General features: G+C 37.4%; 1 protein-coding gene across 1 annotated transcript; it reads right to left on the bottom strand.

Moving 5' to 3' along the window:
* Positions 1–1,112: 1,112 nt before the first annotated feature.
* Positions 1,113–19,950, bottom strand: fhip1aa (FHF complex subunit HOOK interacting protein 1Aa). The gene is given in 12 exon segments (XM_073837626.1): positions 1,113–3,734; positions 5,804–5,918; positions 7,365–7,543; positions 8,060–8,983; positions 10,573–10,772; positions 10,931–11,010; positions 12,708–12,875; positions 12,961–13,047; positions 14,231–14,389; positions 15,847–16,166; positions 16,169–16,573; positions 19,830–19,950. Coding segments are annotated over 12 exon segments (2,964 nt in total). The 3' UTR covers positions 1,113–3,528.
* Positions 19,951–20,171: the final 221 nt, after the last annotated feature.

The raw sequence follows: 20,171 nt of genomic DNA, 5'->3' as shown, positions 1-20,171 counted from the left end.
CTGGCCTCTGAGACATTTATCACTCAATGATCATTGATTCCTTAATAGTCAGCTCTTGTGAGAAAGTCTTGAGTGTGCGTGTGCACAGAATCTGCGAATGTGCACAAAGTTGTTTGCAGCTCTGTATGGATTTTCCATCAGAATTGGATTTTGTGGGATTATTCATCACTTTTAGACTTTTAGCAGGTCAGGCCAAGGTTGCCTGAAACTTCTGCTGTTTAATCTCCATTAGACATTTCCAGCACATTCCAGGTCTGCTGGAATATGGGGTGTGACATGGGGGTTGAAATAAATGTAGTGTTTGTGTACTACTAAGACTGTGCTTTATTTAATGAGATCCAATATATTGAATATTGAAGACTACATTAAAAATACATTTTTAAATCGTATGGTAATTTGATAGTGCTTGGTAAAACACACATTAGAGTTGGTTATGTTATATGAGTAACTTGCGCCCTCTGGTGGACTGCTTTTACACACCATTATGTCAAGACAAGCGAGTCATCGCAGGGTGCTATATGGCTACCATACTTTAAATTTATGTTTGTGAAATAAACATGTATTTTAGAGAGTGATTTAGAGAGAGAAAGAGAGACATTTTTATAAATAAAAGAGATACAGTTGGAGTCAAAAGTTTACATACACCTTGGAGAATCTGCAAAATGTAAATTATTTTACCAAAATAAAAGAGATCATACAAAATGCATGTTATTTATTTTTTTTTATTACTGACCTGAATAAGAAATTTCACATTCTTTACATATATTTCCCAAGAGAAAATAATAGTTGAATTTATAAAAAATGACTTCGGTCAAAAGTTTACAGACACTTGCTTCTTAATACTGTGTTATCTTGAAGTTGAAGATCAGGGTAAATTTAACTTATTTTGGTCCCTCAGTTGTCCTCAGCGTTAAAAGATGGATCTGAAAACCATACAGTCATTGTTGGAAAGGATTCAAATACACACAAATGCTGAAAAAACAAAGAATTTGTGGTACCTGAAGAATTTTTCTGAAGAACAGCAGGCAGTTTAACTGTTCAAGACAAACAATGAACTTATGAACTATCACTAAATAATTATATATATATATATATATATATATATATATATATTTTAAATCACAACTGTGGATCATTCATGTAACAAGACAGTATTACGAATCAAGTGTACTGTATGTAAACTTTTGAACAGGGTCATTTTAAGAAATTCAACTATTATTTTCTCCTGTGGACTACATGTAAACGTCTTTTATGTGAAATATCTTATTCAGGTCAGTACTAAATAAAAAAAAATGCATTTTGTATGACCCCTCTTATTTTTGTACAATAATTAACATTTAACAGATTCTGCAAGGCGTAGGTAAATTTTTGGCTTTAATTTCATTGACAGTGTTTGTCTGTCTGGTTGTCTATCTTTAATATGAGCAAAATTAAAACCTGAAATTTACATCCAGAGCATCAGAACAGCCTAACAAGGAGAGAGACTTTGTGTGTCTCTTCTATGACTAATTACAGATGTATCAGATATAGAGCTGTCAAAAAATGGTATATAAAACAAGCAGCATGAACAGGATGTTCATCTCAGCACATTCACTCTTGAAAACTTCAGAAGACTGACAATGTTATGGCTCGCTCACTCACTCGTATGCCAGTTCAAAGTTGTATTAGTGGACAGGAGATATCTTTATTCAAGATGTCATGCCTTCATACATTTCTGACACAGAAGCCATTTCCATTTGACATACAGAAAATGCCTAACAGTTTCCTGTCTGAACAAAACAAAAGAGCAGGTGAAAAAAATGTGCTGGTGACATTACTACAGATTCAGCATTTCTTTTTACAACCTACAAACAGAACTGTACAGAGATGTAAAATTTAAATATTGCTTACCACCAGTAAAGACAATTTAATATAGATTTTCTAATCTAGCTCTTGATCCCTCCATTAAAAAGTCATCTACGGTAGATAAAATGCATATAAATATCTTTGGATTAATATGCTACATTGTGGCCTCAGGATGTTTGGTAATCAAATTTTGATTGACAATTAAGGGGGGACTTCATGCCAAACACCTACCTTAAATACGTTTTCAAATATTACTTGAAGCATAACTACTAATGTGTATAATTTAATGTAACAATCAGTACTAAAAACAAATGTGCTCAGGAACCAGGTGCACCTCCAGTGTTTCAATATACAAGCTTGTGTGTTTTGACATATAACATGGCATCTGACTGTAAAAATACTTCAAAATCAAGGCAACTTCTTTGATACTAAAGGACACTTTCTATTTGCATGTGGGTGTTATGATACACTGGACTTGCATATTCAATTGCTTTCTTGTACACAAAAAATGTGATGTGTGCTCTGTGCAAGCAAACAGTTTAGGTAAAATCAATGTCAATTTAGAGGCCATGCAAACAATGTCACACAAAGGAACAAAACAAAAATCAAAATACAGAGGCATAGTCTAAAAAAATAAAAGATTTTACATCCCACTACCTTTTAAAAGTTTGAGGTTGTTAAGAATTTTGTAATTTTTTTAAAAGAATTCTCTAAAGCTCACCAAGGTTGCATTTATTCAATAAAACGGTATTATTGTGAAATATTGCAATTTAAAACACCTTTTTTTGTTATAATACTAATTACATGCGATGACAAAGCTGACTTTTCTCACTTTCAATCGATTTAATGTGTCCTTTTTGGATAAAAGTATTTATTTCTTTATAAATACATTTAAAAAAATCTTAATGACCTTAAACTTTTCAAAAATAGTGCACATCTTACCCCACTAAAGACAGACACCTCATCCTAATTAAACATGCAGGTGTGTTGGTGTGTAAATATTCTCAAACATGTTCATTAACAACTGTGAACAAATCAGTGATGCTCTACATAAAACCAAAATGACTGTGTAAGAATTGTTTCTCAAAGCGAGGAAATCCAGCAGTCCTACAGACAACATGTCATTTAGTCCGTTATATGAAATTGCCAGTGAACAAGTTTACAAAGTATGTGTACTGTGTATAAAACTGTAAAGACAATGTTGAAAATTAAGGACTAAAGGCACTATCAGTGAAAGGCTGTTATGGGAACATTCCAGCATTAAAGACATTAGCAGCACTGTACAGAGAATCTGGTATTTAAATGTTATTAATAACAGGTGTTATTTACATCTAAGGCCTTTTAGTTTTTGCCTGAAATTTTTAGTTAGACATCCAGCATTTTGTGTTCCTAAGTTTTATGAAATGAAGGCAAATCAATGACTGCTTTATGGCAGGTTTGGTAATGCATAATCAAATGATGGAAGTTTTGAGGATTGCTCAAACAACAGACATAAATATATGCTAAAGAACCCCCATAAAAATATCCAAAAACTAGAAAAGTCAGAAAAAACATTCCCACATTAATTAGAATTTACAGTGTTGTTTTAGTGCTTTCAATTAAGAACTAAAACCCATTCAATATGTCAAAAGTTCAAAAGTTTCCTGGAAACATTAACAACAAACATAAAAACAGAATCAAAGGCTACTGCTCCGTGGGAAGATGAGAAAGTATGGAGTGTTCTTGTGCAAAGGCTGCTAGTTCTTTTAGGAACTCTGTGAAAAGAACTGTGGCGTATACCTCCGTTTTGTTTAAGGGAACCACGGTTTTAGGTTGGATGGTCGGGTTCTTCTTGATTCGGTCTGCTTCAGAACCATTCAACCAATCTCCATTCTGTGGAGTCTGAGAGTCTATATTGAAAATAGAAAAAACAAGTCATTGTACAATACATAAACACAACACTACAATGTACAGTGCCTTGCGAAAGTATTCATACCTCCTTTCATTTTTTTGTTTCTGCCTTATGTTAAACTGCTTTAAATTACTTTTTTTCCACATCAATCTACACTCACACACAAAAAAACAGGTTTTAACATCTTTGCAAATTTATTAAAAACACAAAAACGTTAATTATTACATTGCTCAGGAATATAATTTAGCTCAGGAGCATTCATATTGCTTGCAGATGTTACTACACTTAGAGTGAAGTTAACCTGTGTTTATAAAATGTCTAACAGCTGAAACTGCATATCAGAGCAAAAACCAAGCCCTGAGGTACAAAAAAAATGCCTGTAGAGATCAGAGACAGGATTGCATCAAGCTACACATCTGGGGAAGTGTTCAGAACAAAATCTGCTGCATTGAAGTTTTATAGAAGCATGATGGAAGTTGTTTGAAACAACTACGACTCTTCCTAGAGCTGGCCTCCTGGCCAAACTGAGCAATTGATGGAGAAGGATCTTGGCTAGAGTCATAACCAAGAACCTGATAGTCACTCTAGCTGAGCTCCATGATCATATATGCAGATAGGAGAAACTTACAGAAGGAAACATCACTGCAACATTCCACCAATCTGGGCTTCATGGTGGTGTGTGGCAAGAGTCAATCCTCTCCTCAATAAAGACACATGAAAACACACTTTGCAATTTGCAAAAAAGCATCTAAAGGACCCTCAGACTGTGAGAATCAAGATTCTCTGGTCTTTTGAACCTCAATTCCAAGCATCATGTTTGAAGGAAACCAGGCACTGCTCATCACCTGCAGAGTACCATCCCAAAAGTAAAGTGTGCTGGTAGCAGCCTCATGCTGTGGGGCTGTTTTTCAGTGGCAGGGACTAAGGGTATCATCAGAGTAAAAGGAAAGCTCAATGCACCAAAATATTGAGATAGCATTAATGAAAACCCAGTCCAGAGCATTCAGAACCTCAGACTGGGCAGAAGGTTCACCTTCCAACAGGGCAATGAACCTAAGCACACAGCAAGAGTGGCTTATAGACAACTGTGTGAATGTCCTTGAGTTACCAGCCAAAGCCTGGGCTTAAACCCAATCAAACATTTCTGGAGAAACCTCAAAATGTCTGCCAGACCCCATCCAACTGACAGAGCTTGAGAGGAGAAGAGGTGAGGCGAAGAATGGCAGATAATTGCCAAATGTTGATGTGCAAATCTTGTTCCATCATACCCAAAAAGACTTGAGGCTGTAAAGGTGCTTCAACTAAGTACTGAGTTAAAGATATGAATACTTACGCAATGTACTTTTTTAAAAAAAAATACATTTCTGAAGTTGTGACAATTCTTTTTTGCTTTGTCATTATAGTGCATGGAATGTAGATTGATGTGGGGGAAAAGTAATTTAAAACAGTTTAACAAGGCAGCAACATAAATAAAGTGAAAAAATAAAGGCACTGTATTTTATTCAAATCTTTACCAGGAAGAGTAACTGAATACGTCAAATAAAGAAGATGAAACAGTTTATACTGCCATATAAATGGACAAAACAGGCACTATGCAACCCTCAAACTTGACTTCAAAGTTATTTGTTTGGATTTAATTCATTTGAGATTGATTTACACACTCGGTTATACTTTAAATATAAACACAGTTTCTTCCACAGGTCTATATTATATTCAGTTTAAGATTGGTAAGATTGTTTAATGATTTGAAGTATTTTATGCTTGCTAAAGTTGCACTTATTTGATCAATATATAAAATGTTATTTATTCTTGTGATGACAAAGCTAAATTTTCAACAGCCGTTACTTCAGTCAGCAGTGTCACATGATCCTTCAGAAATCATTCTGATATGCTAATAAACATTTCTCATTATCAACAAACAGTTGTACTTCTTATTATTTTTGTTTAAACACATTCACTGTTTATGAAATACCCACACACTGATCATTTTTATTTTGTGTAGTAAAACAGTTTGCGTTTAATAAATCATATAGCAACATTGCTAAAAGGACATGAATATACTCTGACCTCTTAGTGAACTCTCTCGGGCCAATAAGCAGTGCTGGGCAGCTGTGAGAAGCTCAGGGAAGTCTTTATTATTCACTGACCACTGTTCTATCTGGTTCTTCACGGAGGCCAGTACCTATAAAATCAAGAAAGGCAAGACAGGAGAGTGAATTGAATGAATAAAAAGATTCACACCTGATCCTATATTAAGATCCTATATACAGGTGCAAACAGGGTCCAAAAGAAATTGTGATTGGATCCCCCAAACCACTTTTATGGAATATCTACAGAATGTCTGTAATCAACATGCTGCAACTCCAATACAGGTACTTCTTAGAAAAAACTGATATTTTAGCGTGAAACATTACATTTGTGTATTCAATTTAAGGAAAAAGGTGCATAAAAAGGGAGCATAGGTCAAACCACACCCACATCAAAAACAAATAGGACGTGAGCCAAACTAAAACAGTCAAAGTACACTTCAAATAAAATTTGCCCAGAAAGATATTTGTCTTTTAAGTAGTTCTTAGCACATTTAAAAATGTTCAAGTGTTCGTTTTTCTATTAAGGTTGGTTTAAGTTACTTATTTGATGCAATAAAAATGTGGTGTGGCATCATTGTGATTGACTTAATGGAAATATGGGCAGACCATTGATACCACGGGTCCATTTCAAAATCACTGCTGCACATACTTCAGTTGCAAATAAATCGCTACTGTGTATACTCGGGTTGCAAATTATGTCATCATTTAATGTTTAACTTTCTTTTTTATGATAATCAGGTGTCAGAAACAGAAAAAAAACTACACCGCTTCTCATATTTCTGCTTTGAATTTGCATTTTGTCTACTTTGTTTTCTTACATTGGTCTCAACGGACAAATCACATGCAAAAAAGTGGACCAAATTCGTGATGAACATGTGTGTTGGTGTGATGACACCTTAAACAAGCGGTCAAGGTTTTGTGTGAAAGCACATCTTTGTGTGTATTGATACACAAATTAAGCAACAGATTTAACGCATGCCTTTCAAATACTGCTGATGTCCAACATGCCAGGCAAAAGCTTCTAAAATAGGTTGAGAAAGCATAGGTTTTCACCATTACCCCAAATTATGATATGAAACATACTCGCTTTGACACTTGTGATGCACCACTGATGTTATTTTAGCAGGTTTGTGCATTTCTATAATATTATAGCTACAGAGACAAAGACTATATTCACACCACAGCTGAATGTGGCCCAAATTCATTTTTTATCCCCCAAATCCAAGGCAAAGTTCCCATAAGCTCTTAAATTTGCCCCACATTAGACATTTGTCTAAACAGGTGACATTTCTCAACTGACCTGCATACATAAAGGCTCAAAATATCTGGCATGCTAATCTGAGTTTAAGAAATGTAGGCTAAAGAAATTGTACTGAATCTGATGTTTAGTGGAGGCCATTGTGAAATTGCAGTTTTGGCATTTTGTGGTCTCATTTTCTTGTATTAATTCAAATTAAGCATGCAGTGACAATGAACATTGAGTATGACTTAATTACCCGCTTCATTCAGTAGATCAGATACTGTATGTACTTTAGTACCTGGTATAGTGAGCGGACACTAGGCTGGAACACCATGTTTGTGTTGAGAAGGAAGGAGCGCAGCAGGGGCTGTGGGTAAGCAGCTAACTGGGCCAGGATGCCAGTTAGAAGCAAGTTCACATGGAGAGAATTACTCGGCATGTTTTCTAGACGAGACAGCAGTACACTCAGAAACGGCCCTGAGAAAGACAAGAGTGAAAATATTAGTTAAAGTGTAAACAAACTAAACTATACAAAACAAATGAGCCAGAACAATTAATACTGAACACTAAACTGTGAAACGAAAACTAACCGATTCCAAAACTCTGCATAATAGTTCATGTGGGCCAAAACTGAGGTTGAACTTGAAATACTGTGTGTCATTCAATTCAGTGCACAATTTGCCCTTCACATGTACAGTGGTGGCCAAATTTATTAGAACACTAATAATTTTGTTCTGTTTAGAACACTAGTAAGTTATTAGAACACGAATAAAGTTTCTGTTTTTCATGTCAATCCAGACAGACTGGATGATGATGAGATCAGATCTTTGTGTGGAGCACTGGCTGTGGTCAGACTCCTTGTGCAATCAAAAATCTCACTGGATTATTACAATTAATGGTAAAATGAATGTTTGGAAATATAAACTGATATTTCCTACTGACACTTAAAGCCATACTAATAACAACAAAACCAGCCAAAATATGTTTTCTGACCTGTAAAAGGCACAGCATGCCCCTTGCTCCCACTGCGAGGTTTGGTCCCAAAAGGAGATGGTAACTTTTCTGCCTCTGGTGTCTCTGGTGAGAAAGAGTTAAAGTCAATCTCATCTTCCTCCTCATCCATGAGGTCTGTAGGACTCTTGAGATCATAGTCTGCTTTTGCTGGACTAGTAGGCTGTGCACCCAGAGTCCTTATGAGTTCCTCATACTGGGCCATGAGGTCCTCCCCTTCCAGTGACTTGTGGTCTGATTGGGACCCTCTCTTTTTACTGTCCATTTCATCTAATGGGGAGCTCAAGCCATTGCTCATTGAGGAGTCTGAATTTGTAATCTTTTGATCAGGTACTGGTCCTTCTAACACCTCCTGCTTTGCATGATAGCGGTTACCAGAGTCACGAGCATCTTTCTGAGCTACCAGGTCATAGACCATAACATCATTCTGGAACTCAGACTCTTCAATGTAAGAGCCCTTCACAATCATAATAGCAGTTCTCCGCAGTTCTTGAATGTGTTTTGGGGGCTCGTCCGGGATGGGACGAGTCTCCTGGTCTTCCTCTGGATGCAGTTGTGTGGGACAAGCATCGTAACTATCATCCCACTCCAGCTCCATCAAACTAGGAGTAGCAGTGTGATCTTTGATGGGTGGACCAGAGCGATGCATCGGATTTGGGTTTTTCCTGCTGGTAATTGGTGGCCGAGTCCTACCTGCTTCTTCCAAGGTACTACACTGGTATTCTTCTGGAGGAGGGTTCTCACCATCGTAAGGGGCCGACCACACACGGCATGCTCGCATACAGTGACTGATGCTGTTTTGTGCATCGTACAGATAGTGCAGGTAGCTGACATCCAGGTAGATCTCTGAGCCAATGACACAGGAGTTACCACAGTCATCCTCTTCTGAGAGGACCTCTTTTGATTCTAAAGGAAAATGCAAAACAGTTACTAATGCACATCTTATTACATTTCATGTCCCCTTTTTTACAAGTACTGATCCTAACAAAAGTACTGCTCTGGAATTTGTATCAGCTTGTAAACACTTTAATAACTGGCACAGACTTAAGCGGATTACATAGTCTGGAATGAAGAAATTAAGTTGATGCCGGCACTAGTGAAGTTGCAGATTTAATTCAGAAGACGAAAGTCATTGAGACATGAAAAACATTTCAGTCTGCAGACTCAAGGCCACTAATATGAACAAATTTTTCAGTAAGTTTGATCTTAGTCAATAAATCTTCAGTGTATGATTTTGTAGAGACCAGTGAACAGCGTTACTAACAGCATTACTTTTTTTTAGTAACAAGTAATCAAACAAATTCTTGTTTCCCCAAACACAATTTTGTTACAGTTACTGAAAATAAAATGCGGCATTACTATAATTTCTGCGTTGCATTCTTCTTCTGAGGTAAAATCTGGCTTATTCTTCTCAGCATGTCTTTTTCAAGTTCATGTCGGCTACTTTTTGTTTGTGGATCAATGTTTACGTTTGTTTACAGAGGTGATGTGGGCGTTTAACTGGAGCTCGTGTTGATATCATACAGATTACTTTATCAGAGAATACTTGTTTTCGACTTAAAAGTAGACATTTGAAGCTTTCTATACATACATTTCTCATGTCTGTGAGGCACGTATTTGCAAGGATTCAGGTTGTTTTATTTGCGTGTCTTTGAAGAAAGGTGACCGAGACAGCAGGTTATCAATAAAAAAAACAAGCCAGACCACACCGGTGCGGTCTTCAATCGTAACGTGGCCAACACTGGTGGAGGCCAACACAAAAGATAAATAATCTTTGACAAAAAGAAAATTAAACAACTACTATTAAAATCTCTTCTACCTTAATCTCGGTCAAGGGTTCGCAATTCTGCTCCTGGAGGGCCAATAAACTAGAGAGTTTAGTGCCAACTTGGCCCAAAACCCTTCCCTGGAAGTTTCTAATCCTCCTAAGTCCTTCATTAGCCAGTCTAGATGCATTTACCTGGGGCTGCAGCTAAACACTGTAGGACAGTGGCCCTCCAGGAATAAAACTGGACACTCCTGATCTAGTTCCTAGGTTTTCGATGTAGGTCAAAAGTTTATACGTGACCCTGGACAACAAAACCAGTCATAAGGATCAATTTATTTTATATTTGGCCAAGATGCAACTATTTAAAAATCTGGAACCTGAGGGTGCAAAAAATCTAATCTAATATTGAGAAAATCACCTTTAGAGTTGTCCAAATGAAATTCTTAGCAATGCACTAATTGTACTAATCAAAAATTAGGTTTTATTATATTTACGGTCAGAAATTTACAAAATATATTCATGGTACATGATCTTAACCTAATATCCTAATGATTTTTGGCATAAAAAGTGTCAATAATTTTGACCCATACAATGTATTTTTGGCTATTGCTGCAAATATACCAATGCTGCTTACTTTGTTTTTACAATGACATTTTATGCACAATGCAACTGCAAATGACATAAAATAGAACACTCTTCTGCAGAAAGTAATGAAAACATATTATACCTATAGTTCCTATATGGGAGCCATCAGTGACTTTTGACCACAGAATAGAGTCCAGTTGTCTGAGTGGAGGGGGGATGACCTCTGGAGAACAGCAGGAGGGTGTAAGGGCTAGAAACTTGGAGGCCGATACAGAATAACAGTCTCTTTCTCTTAGGACTCTACGCTGACTCAACATCATGTGGTTACAAGGGATCAGGTACCTGTCAGGGAAGGAGAGACCACACATAGTGTTAGAAGAATAGATAGCTAAACACCAAGACCGAGACTATGAGACAATATTTAAAATTCATATGTTCTCATCAGAAATACAACAAATGAGTAAATAAACTGAACAATAAGTCTGCACAAATATACTCACTTGAAAACCAACTGGAGCATGACATCCTCACAAAACAAGCCAATGAGAGTGCGGAACAGGGCCAGCGATACAGTGCCAAGCTGGAACAAAAGCACAGCCTATAAGAACACACTACTACAAAACACAACAACTTAATGAAGACACCACACGTTTTAAACAATGAAACTTTTAACTGGTTTAAATTCTTCAATGTTCATGCTGCATGAAATGTGTTGACTATTGTGTCTAAAAGAATTCTTAAGGCTCAGTGCTGTAAGGCATTCTGTTTGAGTACATACACTATGCAAACTAATATTTGAGTTCAAATATTAGTATAAGTAAATAGAAAGAGCCTGCAAACTACTTTCATTCTTAATCTATCTAATATACAAACAACTTCTTAATACTTTTATAGCCTGTCTTCACCCTTTATTTGAAGTTTAGTAGTACAGCAATGTAATTAACAGTAGTTCAGTATAGGCCCTGATGATATCGCTAAATAAAATGTATTTCAATATTTGTGTTAATTTTGACAGTATATAATATCTTAATATTTTTAGCATTTGCTCTAGAATAATTTTAAATTGTGATGTTTGGTTCCCCTGAAAAAGATCTGATCTGAATAGAACAGCTATTGTTACAAAGTAAATTCAAAAAAAATTTTCAATCAATACGGATCTATTTTGACATACAGTATGATATTTTTTGGCCAGTCTGTTATGGTTACTACTATCAATTATGGCAGTCTTGAATTAAATCCCATATTTAAATACAGTTGTCAATCCAGAAACTTTGCTGTGAAACTTTTATTCGTATCGTGAATATGTTATATAGAGAAACTGCTCAAAGAATGCTCTTTTTATAACAGCTCTCAGTCATTTCAGATTAGGGCAAGCTCACTGATTATGTACTGACCTCTTACAAATACTTCCATTTTAGTGCTGTCAAAACACGATTAATCGCACCTTACATAAAATTATGTATTTACATAATAATTTATATATATATATATATATATAAACACACATACATGTATATATTTAAGAAATATTATGAAAATAGATATGATTAATCATGATTAATCGATTTGACTAATCGATTAATTGATTCTATAAAGGTTGCACAAACCAAAAACTTGAAATAAAAACATGGTGTATATGGAAACCTTTTATTTTCGTCACAGTAGGTATACATAAATACGCAAAGGAGCAGCTGAACCATCCCTGGTCATAATTATGAGGAGAAAAAGGCAAGTGAAACTGGCTCATTGTTTTTGAAAACTAACAAACTTTTAACATTGTCGCAACATTAACAATATTCCCTAATTCCCTGCACTAGTTCAGTGACCTGTACTCAAGTAAGTACTGCTTTTAAAGATTTAGGGCCAGCGCAAACCATCCTTTGGTGTTAAAATAGTACTGTCAGGATTTACTAAAGATGCACAGTGAACAATTAGCACTGAAAAGGCATGGACACTGAACTTATTAAAAATGCATTTGTAGGAGTTTACTTTTTAGACAGAAAATTTGTGGAAGAAGAGCATTAAAATGAATTACATAACGCGATTTACTAACATTTGCGCTCATCAATTTACTAGTATTGTGCCATTATTTAACGCCCTAAAATGATCTGGCTCCATCTGTGTTCTTTAATGTGCGCATTGTCAGTAAATAACATGCAGAATTTTCCCCATTTGTGCTTTAATGGAATTGCGCTCTAATGCTAATTTGTTCTGTTTAGTAAATCTGTTTTTTTTTTTTGTGTAATTGGCTGACGATCAGGATGAAATTGTGGTTACCTGAAACGGAGTATTGATGCGGCTGACTAGTGTGTCCAAAATGTGTACATTGTCATGCCGATGGAGCAGGATGAAGCTTAGGAAGGTGTGCAGCAATGCAGGTTCAGAAACACTGCGTATGAAGAGGTCCAGATATGCTGTTGTGGTCATCACCTCTTCAAGTGTCAGCTACAGAAGATAAGACTACTTAAAATCAAATCATATTGATATCAGCTTTCAGATCTAGAAAGGAAATGGCTTAAGGCCAACTAACCTTGTGTAATGCTGGTGCTAAAACAGGTACCAGAAAACCATTATGAATGTAGCCAACCAGCTGGTCTCTGATGGAAGGATGGGCCACCTAAATACAAATGAGAGAAATTCACACTAAATGTATATTAACAGTTCTTCATTTTATCTACTGGGCATATAAAGATAAGAGTACAACTATAATATTTATTTATACCTCAACCTTTGTCTCCTTACATAAGACTTCCAGAAGTATGTTTGTAGTGTTGGGGAAAGTTACTTTTAAAAGTAATGCATTGCAATATTGAGTTACTCCCTAAAAAAGTAACTAATTTCATTACTTAGTTACTTTTTATGGAAAGTAATGTGTTGCGTTACTTTTGCGTTACTTTTTAAATCTGGGCAGGGCTTGCTTATTTGTTTTTAATATAAAAAGTTATATTTTTAGTAAATGTAAAAGCCTTTCCACACCAAAAGCCTCAGGCTTAGAGAAAAGTAAATTCAAGTCTGTACAGTAGACTGCAGAAGAAAAAATGTCAACTCTTCAGCAATAAAAAAGGAAAACAAATGTTAGATTATCTTGAGTAATTTTTGCTTATTAGTATGGATGAATTGGATCATCGAAGGTTGGCAGCGAAGACACTGGTTTGATTAAATACATAAAGGATATTTAATTATTGCAGGTCTGCGTTGAATTTGACTGTTTTTATTCATTTTGAGGAATACTGTACCTGTTTTTTAGTGAGTGAGATTATTTTTTTGCATGTTCACATTTATTTTAGAACTAAAGTAACATCGTACTCACAGTTTCTCTCAACATGGGGACAGGAGAGCTTTTAATCAATAAATGGGGGGGGGGGGGGAGTAACTGCCGTTACTTTTTTGAAAAAGTAATTCAGATATTTTCTTGTCAATTAAAAAGTAATGCATTACTTTACTAGTTACTTGGAAAAAGCAGTATTATTACATAACTTGCGTTATTTGTAATGCATTACCCCCAGCACTGTATGTTTGCAGAGGAAGTTTGTATCTGATTGTAAATTGATACCTTCTACATTGTTTGCCATTGACTAGGGGTGTCCAATCCTGTTTCAGAAAGACACATATCTGTGCAGAATCTTAGCTATAGTCTAAATTAAACACACCTGAACAAGCCAATTAAGGTCTTCAGGATCACTAGAAACATCCTGGCAGGTCAACAGAAGCTAAACTCTTTAAAAAATGAGCAGGATTAGACACCTTTGCTATAGATAAATCACAAGTGCAATGGAAATGAATAAATGACTAGCACACACCTGTATGACAGCATTACAGAACTCCAAGGAATTAAGAAATTGTACAAGAGCTGGTAGCTGCTGCCAGTCCTCACGGTGCAGACAGTGCCACTCCTCACTGGGTACATCCAACTTTGTAGGCAAAGATGAGTAAAGTCCACTCAGACCTGTAGCCAAAACCTTCATCAAAAAAAAAAAAAAAAAAAAATTAATAATTAATTATTTAATAAATTTAATAGCCAATTAAATGCAAATACACTTGTGAACACTTCAATAAAGCCAACCATTATGTAACAGCACAACAACCTTTAGTTGCCTGCTTTCTGGCTTTATTCACTGGCAGATGAATGTTGGGTCAGAAAGGGCTGAGAGTGCATGTGAGGCTGAGAGTGCATGTCAGACTCTGTTAAAGCTGAGGGTGATGTCATCTTAGTAAGAAGGGTACTCATCCATGGTGTAACATATTATGCAATTATCTCTAATGACTTTACATAAGCACATACTGTGCTGCTGGATGCCCTGACAGGGCCCACAGTGGCACACGTTAGAAAGGAAAATTTGATAATATTCAGAAACAATCCATGCATTCACTAAAGATTTAATCAGTTTAACTGTCCTGTTAGTTTCACTGACTGTGGATTTCATTGTGACTTCATAAAGAGCCAGATAAGATTACTCAGAAGTGTTATTTGTGCTCATTATAACTGGAAGCTAATTCATATAATGATGATGATGTTCAGTATGTGTACATTCAATTTCTGTTTGTTTGTTCTGTTCCATTAAACATAAGTTAGCCCAAGTTAATGAGCTGTCTTAACGGATTCAAAGATTTTAACATTTCAGGGAACACCACTAAGTTGTTTATTATTAGTTTTATGGGTAAAGAGAAATGGCCAGTTATGAAATTTCATAATAGTTTAAAAATGTAAAAATAAGACATTAAAAACTAGTGCTGTCGAAATGAATGGTAAATTTACCCTGATCTTCAAATTCAAAAGTTTTGAATTAGGCTCTTAATGCATCATTTTACTTCTGGAGCATCAGTGAGTTCAGGACAAACAAGGGACTCATAAACAACTATCACTAAATAAAAAAAGATGTGGCTCATTCAGTTAAGAGCACAGTGTTAAGAATCAAGAGGATGTAAACTTTTGAACAAGATTATTTTTATAAATTCAACTATTATTTTCTCTTGTGGACTATATGTAAATGTTGTTTATGTGAAATATCATATTTAAATAAATATATAAATAAATAAAAAATTGTATGATCCCTCTTATTTTGGTGAAATAATTAACATTTTGCAGAATCTGCAAGGTTTATGTAAACTTTTGACTTCAACTGTATATTGGTACTATATCAAATTACACAGGGATTCAATACCGTATTTTAAACTGGGAATGCAAGTCAAATAAAAATTCCTTTTCGCACATTCAACACCAGGAAAGTATCCTGGTCCATAAAGACTATTTAATTAGATGGTAATTTAGGCAATGCACAGCATTAAATAAAGTAAGCCCAGAACTGCAGTAATTGTAAGCACTTCTGGACAGAATCAAAGTATCATAAAAAGAGAGAAAGTTAAATAGCGAAAGAGTATAAATAAAAGAAGAAGATATACTATAATTGACTCATACCGGACAGAAGTAGGTGTTCTCTGCAATGTGTTTGGCCACAACATGATTCTCAGCAGAAAGAGCCATGATAAGCAGAAGCGCATCTCTGGCCTGCTGTCCGACTGACCCTTCCCTGTGTATGAAAGGGATGAGTAGGGAAAAGATGAGGAAATTAGCAGCTCCTTGGTCCTCACTGGTATGGAAAAAAAGCTCCAGGACTGATGGGTCTTTAGCTAGAACACAGCACAGCTGGTTCAGGAGCAGCACAAGCTCGGCCTCCACAGCAGAGGAGCTTGGACCCGATGGGGAGCCGGAGCAGGATGACAAGAGCATCATCAAAGCTTGAGCACTGGTTTATGATGAAGTAATGGCTGCCTGGCTTGTCCAACCAGCATCTCATACATCTTCAGTTGCTCTAATTTCATATCATCTGTGAATTCTCGCCTTAGGCTCCAGATAAACAGTCTCTCCAACACGTTCTCCATCACCACAAACTCCAGAATGGGTCCCATTGCTCCATTTTGACCACAATCCTCCTCCATGAGGAGAAAGAGCATGTGCTCTACATAGTTCTGCACGGCACTGGCCTCATCACCAGGGATTGGACCGAAACGGAAGCTGCCGAGTCCTCCGACCCCACCGAGACCGTGACCTCCACCCAGGCCACCAGCGTTACTGCGCAATGGGTCATGCTTCTCTAGAATCTTCACCACCTGAGAAAATGTCAAGAGATCAGAGGTTATTCGCACTGGAGAGAATAGTCAAAAGGAATTTATCACACTTATAGCAAGCTACAAGAAGTTATCTTCTTACAGTATGAAGTCCCTAAAATCATTTTAATTAAAAATTTAAAACAATATAAATATGAAAAATAAAAACTTCAATAAATAAAATTATAATTATGGAAGCCTGTTTCCACCACTGAATAAAAAAAAAAAAAAGATAACTGCAACTTTTTATCTCACAATTCTGACTTTCTTCTTGCAATTTCATGATATATACTTATATCTCACAATTCTGAGGAAAAAGTCAGAATTGTATGTAAAAAAAGTCAGAATTGTGCGAAATTTCGCAATTTTAACTTTAGAACTCACAGTTGCAAGTTTATATCTCACAATTCTGAGAAAAAAAAAAAGAATTGTGAGATACAAACTCAGTTGTGAGAAAAAAGTCAGCATTGCGTGAAAAATCTGAATTGTGAGTTTATATCTCACACTTCGGACTTTATAATTTGCAACTTGGAGTTTATATCCCGCAAGTCTGAGAAAAAAGTCAAACTGCAAGTTTATATCTCAATTCTGAATAAAAAAAAAAAAAAAAAAAAAAAAAAAAAAATCACAATTGCGCGTTTATATCTCACAATTCTGAAAAAGGTCAGAATTGTAAGATATAATCTTGCAATTCTGAGAACATAATCTTTCTTTCCTCTCAAAATCTGACTATAGCTCACAATTGCAAGCTTTTACCTCACAATTCTGAGTCAGATTTGTATGAAAAGGTCAGAATTGCGAGTTTGTATTATGCAATTCTGAGAAAAAAGTCAGAATTGTGAGTTCCCTTCCGAAGGGAACTCTCACTGCGTCCTCTAGAGGGCGCTTTTAGGGGAACGCTGCAGCGTGCCTCGAGTCTGAAGAATGCATAGAAAAACTACATGAAATGGCCGGCGCCAGCGTATGACGTCACCGCGGCGCGTCAGTCGCTGCCGTTGCGTCACTACCGGGCGACCATAACATAAAGAGGCGCCCGTGCAACACAATACATCTTCAAAGTCTGAAGCTTTATCGTCCGAAGCATGGCGAAGAAGCCTAGAGGACGCAGTGTCTCGTTCCCTATTCTCAGGGAACTAGGGTTACATACGTAACCTGAGACGTTCCCTTCCGAAGGGAACTCTCACTGCGTCCTCTAGAGGGCGCTTTTGGGGAACGGTATACCAACACTGCCATGCTGAGGGGAGTGCATGCTAAGCCAGCGAGCACTAAGCAACAATTCTGAGAGGAATTGCCCCTACTAGGACGTGGTGACGGCTGTCAAAACGTTACCCCTCATGGCCAGAGGCCTGAACTGTTACCCACTTACCAGGACTGGGTTAGAACCCAGGGCACAGCTCTAGGCTTGGAATTAGAGTAATTCCTTCTGAGGGAAACGGCTAAGTTTCGATGGAAACTTAGACTTGTCAGAACAAGGAACTACCGCAACATAGGGCCTAGTTCCCTCAGGAACTGGCTCCCATATGAGGGCAGTAAACCTGTCCTGGGTCCGTTCAAAGGGCCACTAGTAGTGGCACGCCCTGATAGTGGATGGTCGGCAGACATCAGCAGTGATATCTAAAGAGTTGAACCCAGGGGACCGGGGTTGTAAGCCAACTCCAATAAATGGGAACGAGGCAAGACGCGTGACCCATACCATAAAGGGTTTAAAAGAGGACCCCAAAACTTGGTGGGAACCTACCAACACGTGGATTTATTAGAAGTGCCCCACGTATATGTGCACTTACCACTCTTGTGGATTTTAAGAAAGACGCCCAGGCATAGCGTGGGACGCTTACCGAAATGATCGGGTTTAAGGAGAGTGTTTTCCCAGGGGGTTTCACTATCAGCTCCATGCCGTCTTGTGACACTGCCACAGTAAAGCCTGTATAATAGCTTCTTGTGTGAGGTAAAAAGTTTGTTTATAACAAGTTTGGCTGTAAAAAGTTCAGAAATGTTTAAATATGTCTGGATGCAAAGGGTTTATTATTTTTAACTGCATGATATGTTGATTTTGAATGTTAACATGTACATTTTGGTGAGGGGGAATTATGGGGACTTTTGGTTCGCTGCTAAGGACTCTTATTTTGATGGGCCTGTCTATAAGAGAGGAAGGGCGGCCATTTTGAAGAGAGGTATGTTTGGTGAGGTGGCAGGCTTTTGTTACCTGGGCCGGGCAAGGGTCCAAAATGATCTCTTAAAGGGAAAAAGAGACAATTGTGTATTAGACTTGTGAGCTGTTTAATGAATTCACGCTCTTGTCTGAGATATACGCACACGGACCATACTCGGGAGAGCATTCTTTCAGCTGGAGGATAACCTGTTTTTGTGGGGCCTTGAACCAGCGGATTATTGTTTTTTCTCTTTTTGGGGACATCCTTTTTTTGTTTTTTCTCTTCTTTACTCTTTTCCACCTGGATTTGGTTGTCAGACCCAAAGGAACTGTGCCAACGGACGGATGAGTACCATCTTTAATTATTATTTTTGTTTCTATGGACTGAGAGGCTGAGATGTTGTGGCTAACAAGCCTGTTCACGGACTTTCATGTTTTTGACTATATCATTTAAGTTTATGTGAAGGTATCAAAATATTGTTGAGAGTGCTAACAAGCAAGTAAATGGGAACAATACAGTCAAACTCTCCCTGTGGTAATGATTCAATTCTTTTGAATAGACTTGCAGTTGTTACAGTCTGAAGAGACGGAAAAGGGGATAACCCTCACGGTGAGGGGATTGCCATGCTGCACCCTACTCTGGACAGAGGCTCACAAGCTATCTGTCAACAGGGATAAACATGGAGCTGAGACCATCCTGTAGTAGTGGACGATAGTAGAGGACAAATACCTAACCCTGATCCACAGGGAGGATCGTTCTCCAGAAGGGGTACTGCTCTCAGGGAAACCTTAATGAAAAACCATCCTATGGTTTGACACTTCGTAAAACCTTTCCTCGGAAAGGGAAGTGAAATGAGGCCTGAGGAGCGAGAATCGATCCTAAAGTGTCGGCTTTCTAAGGTGTTTAAACACCGAAGGATGCTCAAACCCTCTCACATAGAGGGAGGCATTCGTCAGCCCGGGTGTAGATTCTACATCAAGTACTACCTCAGCCCTCAGGCTAGAATGAGGTGGCTTGAAATGAGTCACAGAGTGACGCTCAGATACATAAAACCCTTTCCGCAGAAAGGGGAGCGTTCACCAAAGTAAACTGGAATCAAGACCAAAAGCTAGAAAGCGATCAACAGGTGGTGCTCAATTAAAACCTTTTCCGCAGAAAAAGGGAGCATCCATAGCCGCTTCGAGTCCGCAGCGAGCACTCGGGCCTGCTGGCACTCCTATTTGAGCAAACTCCTGTATCAACAGGTGGAGAAGCTCCGTTTCCATGGAAACCGGGAGCTAAAGAGGAAGATCCTCTGGGCTTCCACCTACAGCGGAATCCTGTAGTTCACTTAGGAGAGGACACGAAGCGGATCCTTGTACGCAGGCCATCTGCAACAGAGTTAAACATGCTAGTGCAATCCTAAAAATGCATATTTTTAAGATGCTTACCTAGGTGAAAGGAACAATTTTCCTTTGTTTGTTTAACCACTGAAGAAGGGAAACCT

Source organism: Garra rufa, chromosome 3 (genome assembly GCF_049309525.1).
Source record: "Garra rufa chromosome 3, GarRuf1.0, whole genome shotgun sequence".
Taxonomy (NCBI): Eukaryota; Metazoa; Chordata; class Actinopteri; order Cypriniformes; family Cyprinidae; genus Garra; species Garra rufa.
The sequence above is the reverse complement of the archived record's forward strand: the minus strand, read 5'-3'. Positions and strand labels throughout refer to the sequence as shown.